This window comes from Haliotis asinina, chromosome 4, assembly GCF_037392515.1.
Source record: "Haliotis asinina isolate JCU_RB_2024 chromosome 4, JCU_Hal_asi_v2, whole genome shotgun sequence".
NCBI lineage: Eukaryota > Metazoa > Mollusca > Gastropoda > Lepetellida > Haliotidae > Haliotis > Haliotis asinina.
This window is the reverse complement of record NC_090283.1, coordinates 3,422,057-3,439,083: the sequence shown is the minus strand read 5'-3', so window position 1 is coordinate 3,439,083 and position 17,027 is coordinate 3,422,057. Positions and strand designations below refer to the sequence as shown.

At 37.7% G+C, this 17,027-nt stretch overlaps 1 protein-coding gene across 1 annotated transcript in view; it reads left to right on the top strand.

Moving 5' to 3' along the window:
* LOC137281207 (glypican-5-like) overlaps positions 1–16,467 on the top strand; it is a 91,823-nt gene extending 75,356 nt beyond the window's left edge. The window contains exons 5-7 of the mRNA XM_067812329.1: positions 4,528–4,654; positions 9,911–10,085; positions 12,651–16,467. Of these exons, the coding sequence (XP_067668430.1) occupies positions 4,528–4,654; positions 9,911–10,085; positions 12,651–12,778 (430 nt within the window). The 3' untranslated portion in view covers positions 12,779–16,467. The remainder of the gene's footprint in view (positions 1–4,527; positions 4,655–9,910; positions 10,086–12,650) is intronic.
* Positions 16,468–17,027: the final 560 nt, after the last annotated feature.

Below are 17,027 nucleotides of genomic sequence, written 5' to 3'. Positions count from 1 at the left end.
ACGCGATTCATTAGCCTAAGATCATTTCAGACTACAACACACTAAATGGACAAAACCAGTAGTTGAGGAGCTGAGACTTATTTCACTATATACTCTATAACTTATATACAATATAAAACTTTCTGTTAGAAAGAAGTTGTGCAAGGGCTGATTATTTGATGCCGTCTTAATTTGACTGGTATTCGCCTGATGACGATTACTTGTCTTCCTGTGATTGTCCTGTTACATTCTGACGCACAAATAGCAGTATCAGAGGAACTGCCATATCTAACATCCCCGTCTCAGGAGTAGTGATTAACATTTTCTTGGACAAGACTTTTTGCAACGTTTGATTATTTCATTTCTTCAGTGACATACTTCTCAAAATTATGAAAACTTGATGTCCTTCCTTGTTAGGGTTCATGGTAATGTAGAGATTTAGAACATGTAGGAGATCTGTCATGTTACCAAAGCGTAAGCTGTCCTGAATAAAATAACACATATGTATGTTGCCCTGCTTGTAAAGATGTCAGCCTGGTTAAACTAACCTGGAAACATTTAAAGGAGCACCATGGGTGAATACACTATACCCACCAAGTGGGTTTGTGTTACCAGCTGACTTAGCTCTTTGCTACCTCTTGACTGTAGAAGTGATTATGTTAGAAAGCTGATACACCAAGATCCATTTAAGTGCTCTCAGAACACTCCCTCCATTCCTCACCCCCACTCTTGCCCCTTGAAGGTGTACCTCCACAAGGAGTAGTGGCACCCTGTGCTCGGATCTTTCTGCAAAGGTTTTCAAATCTTGTTAAGGCTTTGTGATAGATTTTTAAGTGTAGTGACCTGTTAAGAAGGCATGTGAAAAAGTTTAAAAGTATCATATTAACTTGTTGTGTTCATTTATGTATAGAATGGAATTGATGATGTTTTATGTTCTTGTGAAGTGCTTTATGGTGAAACCATCTGAAATGTATTAGTGGTAAGGTGAGATTAACCCTGTGATTATGCAAGACACTGGTAGATTGATAGCCAGATTGTCTAGATCAATTGGAAATAATTTCAGAATCAAGATTTTCTGTACTTCATCTGTAATCTGGACTTCATCAATCATTACAGGTCAGGATTGTTTGTCATAAATTTGAAAACAATATGATTCCATTGAACACTTAGTAAACAGAGCTCCCTCGTAGATTCACCTGATTGAACATGTGCTATTTGAGCCACAGGGATTGCTGTCCATGAGCTTTACAATTACACTTTACAACAGAGTTTTATTGCTTGTGAAGGTCGGTAAAATGGAATCAAAATGGATGAAAAGTAGCCCAGGACAGATCAAAGAGCCACAGTAATTTTAAGGCAAGATTTCATTTAATCGCATGGATGATTTGTGTTTTTTATTGTTCACCCAACAGATTTATCATGATTTTTTAAATGTCTATACGACTGCAGGCTGGCTGCTGGCTTGGAATCACACCATCCTGCACTAGGCATTAACTGTTGGTAGCCAATAGCAACCAAGTGGAATCACAGCTAGACATCACATGTAGTGTGCTGCACTTGGAGTGCGCCCACATATCAAGTATTCAATTCAGTTTAATTAAACTTAAACCTTTTTGTCTGGCGGTCAGGATATTTCACCAATAAAAAAATGCAAATGACAATCAGGGCTCCAGAAAAGGGCCGTATCAACGTAGGTACGAATAAAATATATGCATGATGCGATAGGAAAAAAGAGTCTGAAAACGTAGCAGATACCCACCATGGTATATACGGTCTTAGAATCATTTACGGATGTATTTAACCCAAAAAGTATTGCTTTGTTTATTGACCTGTTTACACAAGAGTAGCAATGTTGTGGTGCACATATGTAGCGAAACACGAAATTACTTACACCTCATAAAATTCCATTCAGTACTCTAACTTTTCCCAGTCCTCTTATGTTGAAAAAATAGGCATACGTACTCCTCATGTTAAAAAATTATCTGGAGCCCTGCGACTGTGATTGATTTTCCCCTTTACCATCCATTTCTTGTAATAGTTAGGAAGTCATTAAATTCATTTTCATAGTGTGATGAGTGTACTATGAAAATGAAATACACAGGTATGGTTTTCTGGCTTCACCATATATTTGTCTTAGTGTAACAGATAAAGTAGCTCAGCATGTGTTGTTTTCAGGTAGAAAACGAAGTGGGGAAATTAGTGTCATTTGTAGTTTTTAATGATATGTATTTTTTTGCTGAAACCAAAGTGCATTAGGTCTGAAGTCATACTTGACAGTAGTGTGTGAAGGTTTGTTCGTGTAACAGTTTGATAAAACTTTTGTTTCAAGTCAGGAAGGTTTATGTTTACAGTTTGAATGTTGCAAAGGTAATCATAATCATCAGATATGAAATGAACAAGTTTGAAAATACATGATCATAACAGCTTAAATAACATATTTATAGTGATTATTCATTCCTTGGTAATTCACAGTATGGAGAAAGATTTTTTTGTAAGTTGCATGCAAACTATTTTCAAGACTGTATTGTGATGAATTAGTCATTTAGAATTTTATGTTGTCTGAAAGGGGGCTAATTTGCATGAATTAGAATATCTCACTCATAAATCAGTCCCAGATTGTCTGTGATCTTGTCATTTGACACTAATTATTCACACCAAATGCTGCTTTTTGTGGAGAATCATTGTCAATTTCACCTTTGAAGATGTCACTGGCAAGTTTAGCACTTTCTGCTGATGAAGACAAAGAAATCCTTCCAATTAGTAGCTGATGTTTGGGTGACAACGTGTGTCTTATCCGTCTTGTCAGTTTTGCATCAGTTTCGCTGTGAGCAGGAACTGTGCAAATTGACATGGTTTCACTTTTTAACGATGTCACAGTTGTAATGAAATTGATTTTTGTTTAGTGGATTACAGATAACTTTGAAGGGGGCTCTAAAGAACTGATGAAAAAGAAGGGAAATAATTTACAAACTCACTCAGCAAGAAGGCAGACTTGACCCAGATATTTCTAGTGAAGCTGTAAACAAATCATTGATGACAAATGTGACCTTGTAAAAAGGAGCTATTTTACTTTTGCTGAATGTGCTCCAATGACAGAATTTAAATCTGGAAAAGATTAACAGTTACAATATAAAAGTAGTTAATTGAGACAGAGCTGACATGAATTTAATTTGAACATCATCAGGCTTTGAGACATGTTTTACCCAGACAAATTAATATTAGCTAAAAAATCTAATGAACACACTGCAGTAATCCATTTGTGCTGACCCATAGAGACCAAGTGGCGCCATTCATTTCTGAACAGCCAAGAAAGTTTTCATGTCAATTACTAGAAAGCCAAACCCATATTTGATGGGATCTGTCGGTAGAAAATCTTCACTAAACCTGTCTTCACCTCAGCCAACAAGGAATTAACATGAGACTAATTGACTTGCTGTATGTCTTGTAGATACATGTATCAGTGTAAATTGTAAAACAAGTCATGTATTCTTAGTGGATGTCTGGCAGACAAAAGAGCTGGTGTCCCTCACCTTCACAAACCCCATTGGATCACCATTTGCAGTCATCCGCCCTCAGCAGACTCGTGTAGGTCTTTTCGGGACCATCTTTCAGTTTACTGTAGCTGTGGTGATTATTGTGTCATGTATACTGCAGGAATGGTGTTCAGATCACCATTAAATGTAGACGTATTTGCATATGCTGACATCCAGGATCATATAAGAATGAAAAAATGATCTTGATCGAAAAATGTTTTCAAATATTTACCCATGAACAAAGCCATTCATTTCTCAATTTAAGCTAGACCTTTAACATTTTCAACTTTACCATTATATTTTGAAACTTTGTCCTTTGACCTGAACATGAATTGACCTTTGCTCCATGAGTTTGAACTGAAAGAAGAAATGCTGAGGTCTGTTGCATGTCTATGACCAAGTAAGTGTGTTGAGGAGTAGAAGACCGTACTGTGATGCTCCACTGTAATAAATCTCCTCTTTCACACATCGTAATCAAGCATAAACATGGCATCTGCATCAAAGCAAGTCTTTTTTTCTTACCAAAGAAATTCCTGTGAGATTTGGATCAGGCAAGATGATTCTGCCTGAAATTCTAGAATGAAAAAAGTAAATGGATAAATTCTTACTGTAGAACTCTGATATATTTTCCAAGCATAGAATACATATGTTGTGACCTGAGAGTATGTTCAATATAAATAGGAAATGGTTGAGAATTACAATACTTGATATTTCTAGCTGAAGCCTGCCTGTGTATATATTAAATGAGATTACATCCTCTGACAGTGTGAGAGAGTTAGGTTTAGCATGGCTTTGAATGGTATTGCCGTTATGGTACGTCTGTCCGTGTCAGCTTAACGTGGTTATGTTTGGAGTGATCTACCTCTTCTCTTAACCTGTGCGCATGGAGCTTGTGCTGAAAGCTAGAAACTCATTTTCTGTCAACAGAGATTCAAACCCACAAACTGTAAGTTTCTGTTGCAATCATGGGATGAAATTGTTATACGTATTTTAATGTCTTGTTTTTGTCTTTCAGGTATACCCGTATTGTTCCTGAATCAAGCTTCATTGCACAGGCCAAGGCCAACCCAGAGGTGAAAGTTGACGTTAGGCCAAACTATGACCTGCTGAATGTTAAAGAAAAACTGATCCATATGAGAAGGGTAAGAGAGGAACAAATCCAACTGGCAACTTTTGTCTTTTTTAGTTCTTGTTATGAGCATTATATGATATGATGAGTTGATGTATTTAGGTGAAGTGTCAAGTCAGGGTGAATGTTACACTTTGCTGTGAACCATGAGCTATGATGTCATGGTATGATATGTGTTGTATAATGTGTGAATATAGTTTTACATACTAGCTCTGTTGACATGCCATCTGACCTTGATTCAAACCTAAATTTATTTAGTGTGACACAGGGTATAAAATGGTGATGTGAGCTAAAGCATTTTTTCATATCTTTTGGAAATGTTTAATATTCCAAATACAATAGAAAACCCTTCACATGTCAGATAGACAGCTGTACTGGATTGTCAGAAGGTACACATTCATTGTCCTACACAACCAGTGTCTCCATCAATGTTATGATTAAGAGAAGTTATTAAACAAATTTGAAAATGAAATGGTGTCACTGAAACACAGTTGTGTATCATTGGGTTTCATGCTTGAATGTGTTTTAGTGTGTCAAAGAACAGTAACCATACATGTAAGTGAGTAAATGAGGCTTGGCCTTAGACAACATTGTTGTAATTGAGCAAATCATGGTTGTGTCACTGACAGTTAAGGCAATAATTTGATCAAGTAATGAGTTTTGTCAGTGACATGGATGATGAAATATGTAACTCTCACAGGAATCTAGAATGGGACCTGTAGGTGGAGACAAATACATGGTTATTTGCAGTAGGACTTCTTTTGTGATATATTTACCCTTGCTGAAATTGGAAATATTTTCCCAAATGTGATTCTTTAGGAAAAAATCATAAACATTAAAGTAAAATTCTTGGCCTCATTTGACAATTCAAATTTAGACATGACAGTTTCACATGTTTGTGCTAAGTGGTGATTGTTTTAGGGCATTTTTTTCAAAATTAAGTATCAAAATGAGGTGTCCTCACCTAATGTAACAAAAGGTAGTGGGTGTTGGTGTTCAGATGCCATAAGGAAAGACCTTAGGCCAAAGAGTTGGGAGCATAAACTTTTATGTGTGACATGAAATTGACCCAACATTGATGAATTGTGTACAGTCTGTACAATACTGGTATCATTGTAGTCTCATGCAGACCTGCAGGGTGTGATCTAGCATGGGTTCATTGATTAAGTGCAGTGAGGTACAAGCACGATGGGTGACGTGCCAAGTGAAAGGGTATCAAACAATGCAGAAAACAAATAAGTTGATGTAGTCATTCATGGTGGAACAATGACAGGCATGTCCAATCAGATGGAGAAAAGAATCAGAAGGCAGCACTTACCTGGGGACATTCATACCCGTGAAGACTGAAATGCTTATACAACACAGGTGGATATTGACTGTATTGATCGAGCTGAATGGAACACATCACTCAATTAATGGAGCCTTCTATTTGTCATGCGTCTGTGTCATGTTTCTTTATAATTTCTGTATGATGGTATTGAAACTCACTAATCAGATGTGACAGTGAATCATCTGCATATAACTGCTTGGTTAGTCAGGACAGTGACAAAGCAACAAGTTATAGTATGGGCTGGGGATGACTGTGGTAGTGAAGGTACAGGAGGCACAAGATGGGCAGGGGATGACTGTGGTAGTGAAGGTACAGGAGGCACAGGATGGGCTGGGGATGACTGGTAGTGAAGGTACAGGAGGCACAAGATGGGCTGGGGATGACTGTGGTAGTGAAGGTACAGGAGGCACAGGATGGGCAGGGGTGACTGTGGTAGTGAAGGTACAGGAGGCACAAGATGGGCAGGGGATGACTGTGGTAGTGAAGGTACAGGAGGCACAGGATGGGCAGGGGATGACTGTGGTAGTGAAGGTACAGGAGGCACAGGATGGACTGGGGATGACTTGTAGTGAAGGTACAGGAGGCACAAGATGGGCTGGGGATGACTGTGGTAGTGAAGGTACAGGAGGCACAGGATGGGCAGGGGTGACTGTGGTAGTGAAGGTACAGGAGGCACAAGATGGGCTGGCGATGACTGGTAGTGAAGGTACAGGAGGCACAGGATGGGCTGGGGATGACTGTGGTAGTGAAGGTACAGGAGGCACAGGATCGGCAGGGGATGACTGGTAGTGAAGGTACAGGAGGCACAAGATGGGCTGGCGATGACTGTGGTAGTGAAGGTACAGGAGGCACAGGATGGGCTGGGGATGACTGTGGTAGTGAAGGTACAGGAGGCACAGGATGGGCTGGGGATGACTGTGGTAGTGAAGGTACAGGAGGCACAGGATGGGCTGGGGATGACTGGTAGTGAAGGTACAGGAGGCTCAAGATGGGCTGGGGATGACTGTGGTAGTGAAGGTACAGGAGGCACTGGATGGGCAGGGGGTGACTGTGGTAGTGAAGGTACAGGAGGCACAGGATGGGCTGGGGATGACTGTGGTAGTGAAGGTACAAGAGGCACAGGATGGGCAGGGGATGACTGTGGTAGTGAAGGTACAGGATGCACAGGATGGGCAGGGGATGACTGTGGTAGTGAAGGTACAGGATGCACAGGATGGGCTGGGGATGACTGGTAGTGAAGGTACAGGAGACATAAACAGGATATGAATTTGGTTTGTAACTCTAGTTCTTGTTCATATTGAAGTGTACTGGATATCCAGTACTGGATATTGAGTTAAGATAGTACCAGTGTTTGAGATTGGTTCAGGTTCTAGGAGTCCAGCTGATTCATTATTGTGCGCCTGATCATGACAGATGAGATCAAGGTATGATTACAACCTAGGATAAAGATATTTAGCAAGAATCCCTACAGGAACGGGAGCATGAGACAAGTTTGAATTTACAGTTGATCTACAGCTTTCGACTGAGAGGTACATACGTCAGAGGTTTGATATGAAGTTGTTCTGCTCCTCTGGGTCTTGTGAAGGAAGGGTGCAGTGGAAAGGTTTCACAGAGTTGGTTTGCACCAGTGGTTCTTGTGGGAAATGGTTCTGGAAAAAGAAGTTTGATATTTGGTTGGTCTGCCCCTCTGGATTATGAGTTATGGAATTGAAATAAAAGGTAACTGTTGCAATTACCCTCATATAGCACAACACAGGGAATACATATAATACATGTACAACACAGACCACACAAATAGCAAGTGGGTTTGATGACTTTACCCTTACCAACATGTAACCCAACACATATCATGTTGCAAGGCAGACCACCCCAAGCCTATTTGTAGCTGACAAGCTATAATAAAACATTAATGGAACAATGCAAGTTCGGATTTGCAGTCTTGTCACTGAAGAGGAATTTCACCCCCTGATTGTTGACACAATCAGATTGGTAATCTATGCTGTTTGTGACATTGTGTGTTGACAAGTTCTTGTATGCTTGAAACATCGCCATTGTCTGCAGCAGGATCAAATGCTTGTAAGAATGTGAACAGCAAAGACAAAGGCATGTTCCATTGTCAGTAGGAAGTTCAACGCTTGCTCCTTTTGTCAACAGCAAGGTCCAGTGCTTGCACAGTCATTAATTGGGTCACTTACTGCACACAGGCCAGTATTCTGGGTAATTATTTGTGTATCACCAATGTACACCATGATGTATACACCATGTTCCTAAGATCTATTTCTGACTGCTGCTGTGACTGATCAATGTCAGTGACCTGTCACTCTCCTTGCCTGTGTACTCCCATGTGGAGACAATAAATCACTCTGCTTCATTACCTATCAGACAAAGACTAGGAAGAGGGGGACAGTGTCAGACAAGGGAGGCAAATCATCCATGTAGAGGAGACGTTGCCATGAGGTTCTCTTTCAGATGTGTTGTGCAGGATTATGTTCAGATATCTTTGGTGAATATTTTCCCATAAGAAGGCGCTGTTATAGTATTACTAAGCTTCAGTGAACATTCGTCCAATTTACTGCCCAGTCTGACTGGCATTCCAGTCACAGGCCCACATCTGTAATGGTCCTATTGCATTTCTGTGCCAAAGCCTTAAGTCATTTTGCAAATAGCTGAGTAAAATACACATTGTCCATATGTATGGAAATGGGAGTACTAGGAAGTAATCAGGAGTGATTTTATGCTCTGGTGTTACAGCCAGGTGGTCACTCTGAAAGGAAAGGTGCATGTTGACAATTAGAAATATATATTGTGTTGAAGGTATTTCCAGTGTCCATAATTTATTTGAAACATGTTTAGCCACACAGCCACAACAGTGGCATTCATTGCTAACTTCAACATCACTACACATGTACATTTCCCGGACTAGAAAGCCCTATATTATCTTTTTGCAGTTGGCAAATTTCAAGTCTCAACAGTGAAATAATTTTGTTGTGTGAATTATATTAGCAACATTTTCTTCATACGAATGCTAACATCACCATCCTGTTTCTTCAGAATGAACAAATGAAAAATATTGCATTGGCATAGCACCTGAAAAAAACCTTTGTATGTTTGTTATTCTCATACCTAGTAGCTATATATATTTAGCAGGGGTTATAAATCCCATGGTCTGATGCCCAGGACAAGTCATTTTTCATTTTGGGCAGTCTAGTAATGGTGTCTTACTTGTCCACTACTGGATATTTTCTGCTCACAGTTTCAAACTGCAAATAAACTTGAATTTCATTTCATATCTGCTCAAAATGTAGAAGTTAAATTTAACAATGATCATAAAGTAGTGTTATCTTTCTTTGCTGTTATCACTCGTCAATAAATAGTCCTCTAATTTTAACATTAACATCATGATTATGTCATAAACATCAGGGCAACTGAACATTTACTCAGGACAAAATCTTGAGTTACTTTAGGAAAGTCACCTGCCCTGTGGCAAGTGTTTGGTTTTTTGTTTGTTTTTTTTTTTCAAAATTAAACCCCTGGCTATAGATATGTGAAGAAAGATATCAAGATGAGAAAGATGGCAGAAGTACATAGAAATAATCCTATTTATCCCCCAAGTCCTGGTGTACAATAGACCTTCAGTTGTGAGGTCTGATGAAAAGAACATGGATCAAGTGGAGACACAAGTTTTCATATTTTTTGTTGTTATTTTAAACACCATGCCTAGCAACAAGCAGCCAAAAATGTTTCCTGTAACCATGAAAAGACAGTAAGCTAAACTATGCAGCTTGATCAATGAAAGACAGTGAACACACCATGTTTTCTGCTTTCCAACCAGAACCCTCTACACTGAAGTACTCTCTCCGTATTATAGGTTTCTGTTGTTCAAACTTGATTGCATTCACAATAAGTCTGTTATATAGTAGGTGATATTGTATGTTTCAGAACCTGAGCATGTTATTAATGGATGAACAGATGCAGGGGGACAGCCCTCAGGATCTGTATTCCAGCGGGGAGAGGAGGATCAAGAATGAGAACATTCATATCAATGACGATGATGAGGACTTGTATGACCCCTCTGGCAGTGGTAGTGGGGATGACAGTGATGATAAGGATCCAAGTGGGTATTTGGTGCTTCACTTCACTGACATTTCTGTACTGTTAGTGGACATGGCAACAATTAATATTTCTAATTCTAAATTCCAAAGATGACTTAACATCTAGAGAAAGGAAAATGTGATCGCTTTCTGCTATGAAACTTAGTATGAATTTTGTTTAAGGATTAGCTTGGCATGTGTTCATATTCCCAGTGTTAAGGAAGAATGTTCCCTGGACGGACTTGAAGAACGTTGCACCTACACATGCAATACACACATTATGGTGACTAAAGCCGACATAGGACAGTATTTAAACTGAGTTGGGCAGCTTCAACTCGCCCCGTTAGCTTCTTCAAACTCCTGACTAACCTTCCGTTTGACTTCATTCACCACTGACTATTGAGTAAATCATTAATTAATACAGTCCAATTTAATTATGAATTTTAAAAAATTCATACCAGCTCAAATTACTCAGCTTTCAAGTGATGAATGAATTGGTGCTGTTTGTTTCACTGACTTTCATAATCATTTCCTGGTAAATTGGGATAAGTATTCTCAAAATTATTTCTTTCTGCTGAATCATTGCCTCAAATGGACAGCCCCAAATTTTATGGAACAAATCTGAAAAAATAAGGTGCAAAACAGAGTTTGAACATTGTGCAGACTGTATTAATTAGGTTTATGAAATGTAAAAAAACGGAAGAATTTGTTACAAAGCTAACGTGTGTTTCATGTGATTGATATGTAAAATATCATGGAGACTGGGTTCCATCAATTTTATCCCTGAGGGAATTAAGTCACAATTTACGTTTTCTTGCTATCGCAAAGGGCATAGAATCGATGTACAAATTAAATTTTGTTGCGTGGTGTCCAATTTGGTTGACATACGCAGGTAAGGGAGTCTTGTACCTGACTTGAATCTAAGACATTAGAAATTGATAGAAATCTCTTTATTTTGTGCCAGGCAAGTTGGTTTTTAACAGCTAGAGAGATGTTTTAGTGCATTTTGCCTAACATGGGCTTCAGAAATGGACAGTTATTTGAAATTCAAGAAATTTAAGTTTCATTTTGGAGGAAGTAATCAATGCATTATTGTTTTACCACTTGTCAGGAACTTATTGATACCCAATTTTTTTACATGTAAATTGAATATAGAAGGATACCAGTGTCACAGGGGTGCAGTACAGGGAAACATACATGAACATTACATGCACAGGGTTTATCTTCCCACCTTTCATAGCTTCAGTTATATACATGATGCAGTGTGAGGTTTCCAATAATTACAGCATCATAATGTGAAGAGTTTTTATCAAGCTTTCCTAACTAACAACTGTTCTTTATGTCAAATTATATTTATTGAGTGATAAAAGATGATAATTTCTTTGGGTATTTTACGCACTTAAAGCATCCTAAACATAAATACATCATTCTGAGAGGATTGTCATGAGTGATAGCATTGATGTTTTAATTAAAAAAAAAAAAAACCCTGAGAAATATATGTCATCAGAACAGAATTATTTTTGTCTTCTTGTTAGGCAATACTTACTGCTTGACCTCAAACCTCTGTGTAATAAATCTTCAGGCCTTTGAAAATGGCCATGATGTAGGCTGTATTTCGCATTTTAGATCTGTTTTTGTTCTCTTCTCATCAGTGGGTTCTGAACAAGGAAAATGACTTTCCTATTGATTTTTCTTGTATCAAAAGCCAGGAGCCCATGGGAGCTAGGTTTTATTGCTTTTGGGGATCCTTCTTCATGCAGCCTAGTGAGCTCGTTCATAGCGACAAGTGCACCTATAGAGTCATTAGACGTGATGGGACCTGCTGAAATGAAACCTAGTCTATTTCAATTTAAGCAGGGCTTACGTTATTTGTCGATTTGGCTGGTTTTATACAACATTAATCACAATCTTGAGTATGGATAGAAATATTAATGATGGGAATCTGCATTTTGAGGGAAGCAATTAATCATTTGGTCTTCGATTGATCATCAAATGAATATTGATGAAGCTGAATTTCATTATCCTAGATAGGTCTAAGACATCAATCTCTTAATACAGACCTATATTTTGTATCCTCAATGCTCCAGGAATGTTGATCGTTAGGATATGTAAGGTTCTGAAGTTTAATTTTATTTTATTTTATTTTTTGTCTTAATGGAACATTTTAAAGATAAGATAACTACTTTGACCCCTATTTCCATTGTTATGTGGTGGGGATCCTTACATCAGCTAATGAATATGGAATAGGTTTGTAACTTTGTAAATTTAGAAAAACAACAAAAAGCCCCAACAAAACAGGCAAGAAGCATTTTGCTCTCTTTTACATGCATGCTATGTTTTTAATCATCACATTCAAACTAGCAAGTACAAATAAGGACACATGCTTACATCTTCAGATTGATTAGCTACCCAGTTTGCTTTATGCCAGTGCTGAATGTTTGAGTTGAGAAGCCAGACACTTGGCCCAGTGGTAAATGTTTGCTGCATTTGCAAATCTGACCTGGAAAATAAAGAGAACTTTCAACTCACAAACTTACTCCCGGTACTGTCTCAATTCACTAACTATTCATTTTTCATGTCTGTTTCAGTTGCTCCAAGACCAACACCTCCATACTCCCACAAGCCGAAGCCACCTCCAGCTTCAGGAGCATTAGTAACCATGACGTGGTCAGTGATTGCACTGTGTTACTGCCTTGCCCAGGTGCTTCATGTGTGAGAGTGAGAGCAACCAGGCTGGTGTCTGGATGATTGACACGTCATATTTCAAGCTGCATTTTGAGAGACAATTGATAGACCCGAGGAGAAACACATATGCAATTCCCAGGATGAATGCAAGGAACAGGCTGCTATGACCTCTTTCGAGGCCTGTCTGTGATAGTTTCTGAACTTAAGAAAATGATATTATATCTATTAGTAACTGCAGTCTGGTATCATCTCAGGAACGTTAAATTATTACCTGTAATGCCTTCAAACAAAATTTTTTCATTTAGCCAGAAAAGAAAATTACTGGATATTTGTGACAAAGGGAAAATGGTTCTGAAGATTGTGGATCTGCCTCTGAGGGTTTGTCGTGTCATGTGACTCTGCACAGCTGCAGCTGAACTATGTGTTACTATTGTCACTTGGGAATATTGGTGCTCGTTATATCCATGGTGTGAATAGTTGATTCAACTATGAAGAAAATATGTGACGGGGGTGGAACCCAAGACCTTGTGACGTGTATGACAGACAGATGTTATCAAAACAATTCCTTCTCAGAAAAAAGTTCAAGCCTTACATTGGGCAAACATGACCACAATAAGGTCAGTGTTAAGGTGAAGGTCATATGAAATGGGAGATGGATTACGTGGCATTAACCATGATACTAAAGATTTCAAGATGACCTTTGCCAGTTGGAATGTAGGTGGATGGATTAAAAATTGTCAAATCACTAGCTGATCAAAGGAAGAAGTTTGAACTTTTTGGGGATGACTAAGTACAATTGTGTGTCTTGGCAGAATCCTGGACACTAACAATCTAGGTATGAAACACTGCTGGATTAGAGCCATCCTTTGCAGCAATATAGAGGAAATGTCCCATCTTGAAGCAAGGAATCCAACGATTGTCCAGTGAATACGAGTAACTGACTGTCTCTGTGGGCGGCTCGGTGAATGCTGAGATTGTGAAATTTGAAATGATTACATGAAGTATGTTTTATTGGTGATGATTAGATGTATTTATGTTTAAAAGTCCTTATGATCGTAACTGCAACTGCTTCTAAATTGAGTATGTCCATTTACAACAAATACCTAAAAAAAATGTATGTAAAAATATCCAGTATCCTACTCTTTCAGTGCTATGTTATATTGGATTATGTAGGTAGATCCCATACATGTAAGTTTGAGATTATTATCATAAGCAAGTATATAGAACAATTATACTGATGATTGTAAACTTTCCACAACCAAGAAGTTTTTTGTGTTCACTCTGTTTCTGGCTTGACTGTTGATGAATGAATGAAGACTTTAAATGAAGAATTTCATAGTGTCAGAATATTGTGCTGTCTGCTGTTGAAGCATGTGTATCTTTTAAATCTTATTTTTCTATCAAATAGACATTTCTACTGTATGGTGTACTCAAAAACAAGCATCACACTTGTTTGGGATGTTTTCTAGTTTGTAAAAAGATTTTCTCAAGCTGTTTATGACAGATTTAGAACATTGCAACTGTCTCAGAAACTTTAAGATATCCATTTTTTGACAGTTAATTGAAAATGTCTCCAGACATTTAACAATTTGTCTCCGCTGATCAAAGGGAAGTAACATCATCAAACCCTCATAAAGAGGCCAGGTGGAAATTTCATGGTATGAATGTTTGTAGTTAATAGATTCATATGAATACTATTTATTGTGGGATAATTTGGCAAGTTATTTCTGAAAGGATAGAAAAAAAATCTATTTTACTTTAGAATGTCATAAAGTGTGAGATGCCAGATCTCCCATCTCTGCTTGTGAAGCTGAGTTGGAGGTTCTTTTATATAATGTATGATGTGTTGTCTTATACTGTAATTTAAGCCTTGTTAAATGATGCCAATATCACAACTTTTTTTGTTTATTTTCCTGTTGATGAGTGTTTCATGCTTGACAAGCTGTACAAACTTTTTAAGCTTTTAAATGTGATTATTGATAGGGTTCAAAGAGAAAAAAAGACTGTCTTTATGTGCAAGTGGTTTGATTTTTGCCTGTTTGCATGCTTGTCAAAACTAGTGATCAAGTTGTGATGTTGTAAACGAATCTGTCTTTGTAAATATTTCAAACTTATCTCATAGGAATCAGATATTTTTTCACATTAGTCTTTACAATGGATAACCTGTGTATCTATTGTTACAGGAAAATATTGTGTCAGTTCAGCATGTCACTGTTGCAGAAAGTATCAATATTGCCATTAAAGAAATTATGGACTTGTAGAATTTTCCGTCAATAATTTATGGCCATTTTATGGATTTTGTTTTGTTGAATTTTTCCTTGATGCACCAATGAGGCAAGAACCTTGCTTTTGTAAATGTCCTCAACTGTTTTGTCAAATCACCAAGTGCCATTGTCTGTAGTATCATTTCATAAAGTCACGTGCGTAGCGCTTGGAGCTTATAGGTTGTCCTAAAAGTATCAAAACTGTTTCAAGGGAAAATCTGTCTTAGTTGCAAACTGTTTTATCTCTGAATGGCCGTATTGTGTTTGTGTTAAATGTCAATCGGACCATGCTTCAGTGGAGTAAAGATGCTCTACCTGTATATTTCATGTAGGAAGTAACAAATAGAAGTATTGAAGTCAAGGCTTTGATCTCCTTACAAAGTTATGTGTGAAATTTTAATCAAATTTTGAAAGTAAATCTGTTTCAGTAGTACAACAGTATGAGGGTTGTTTTGTATTTTTTGTAAGAAGTCTTTCAAGGAAGTTTTATTGCATCATGTCTTCTATTTTTTAATCACTCAACTTTTGCAATTAGTCCTAGTTATACATATATCTCTGCTTTTAATCCCTGTTTAAACTTTGTGCAAATAAAAGCTTTGTGATATGCGTTCAGCAATTGCTGTATTTGTAAGTATTTGGTTACATTATGTGTTCCTTATTTGACGAAGGTGTATTTCATATAGATATCACTGGCCAGATTAGCTTATCTAGGTGGCTAAGTTTCCTTTAATCCCACAAATTGTCAAGTACATCATTTAGCAATGATATGTGTAAATAAGGTCCTGTTGAATCATGAAGCAAAGTAACAGTGACAACCAGATAGTATGATTGACTTCTGGCTCTTGTATTCATATTTGTCTGAATCTTGTATTTTTGTGAGTTTGATAATCTGAGATATATAGAGATAATGAAGATTGATTATCTGAGATACATAACAATGATGGACTATATGAGATATATCACACTGATTACCTGTAATACAATTTTTGATTTGTGGGAATGAAGAAAACTATAGCTTTTGACTGCCTTGTGTAACAGATTAGTTTCAACATGCTGTAGTTACTGAACATTCCTCATTAAAACAAACTCAGTTAAGAGCTGTCAATTTGTTCTATGGGTTCGATAGTATTGATTTGGATGGTGAAAAGATTACAAGATATTTCAATTTCATGAAAATCAGTGAAACTATAAGTATTTCATATTCATGTTTCCTTATAAATGGTAATGAAATGAGTTGTTAATTTCTAAAGCTTTAGTCAGAAAATACTCAACCCTATTCAACGAACCTGTTCACACATTGTTAGCTTGCCCTCTCAATTGCAGGGAGGTAACTGCAATCTGGCCTCAGCTAAGGGGATTCCCCTACAATGCTTTATGCATAATTGTACATACTGTTGTTCTGGCAGACAGGAGTGTTTCACATAGAATATGAAATAAAGGCAGTCTCACCACATAATGATATTCTTGTTTTTCTTCTTTTTTTCTTAAGTGGAGAAACCAGAGTTACAGCTTCAATGGGTTATTTCCAGGGAAGATAACATCTGACGTAACTGAGAAATGATTCCCATTTATAGTGAATAACTGTACACAGGTATCAACAGTAGTACTTCACTCCAAATTACAGGGGAGAAATAAGTGCTGACTTCAGTGTGCTGCAAGAATACCTTACACCATATGCTGTCAAATATTGCAAACGTTGATAATAAAGAGGAGATCAACAGATATGATAAACATACCCATAGATCATAGGCTTCCTTAACAGACAAAATATGAAAGGCTAACTGTTAATCACCGACAACTATCAGGGTTTTGTACCATATTTCTATGAGCATCCTGTGAAAACAATGTCGGTCTTCTTGAATGACAATGCCAAGACACATCATGCTCATGCTTCTGGACATTGTTTAGATCAAGGGGTGGCAATTTGACCTTACCACACCAGGAATTGTGATCCCAATCTCATAGAACTTGTTTGTGACATAAGGATGTAGAATGTGCCAGAGAAACAAGGAACAC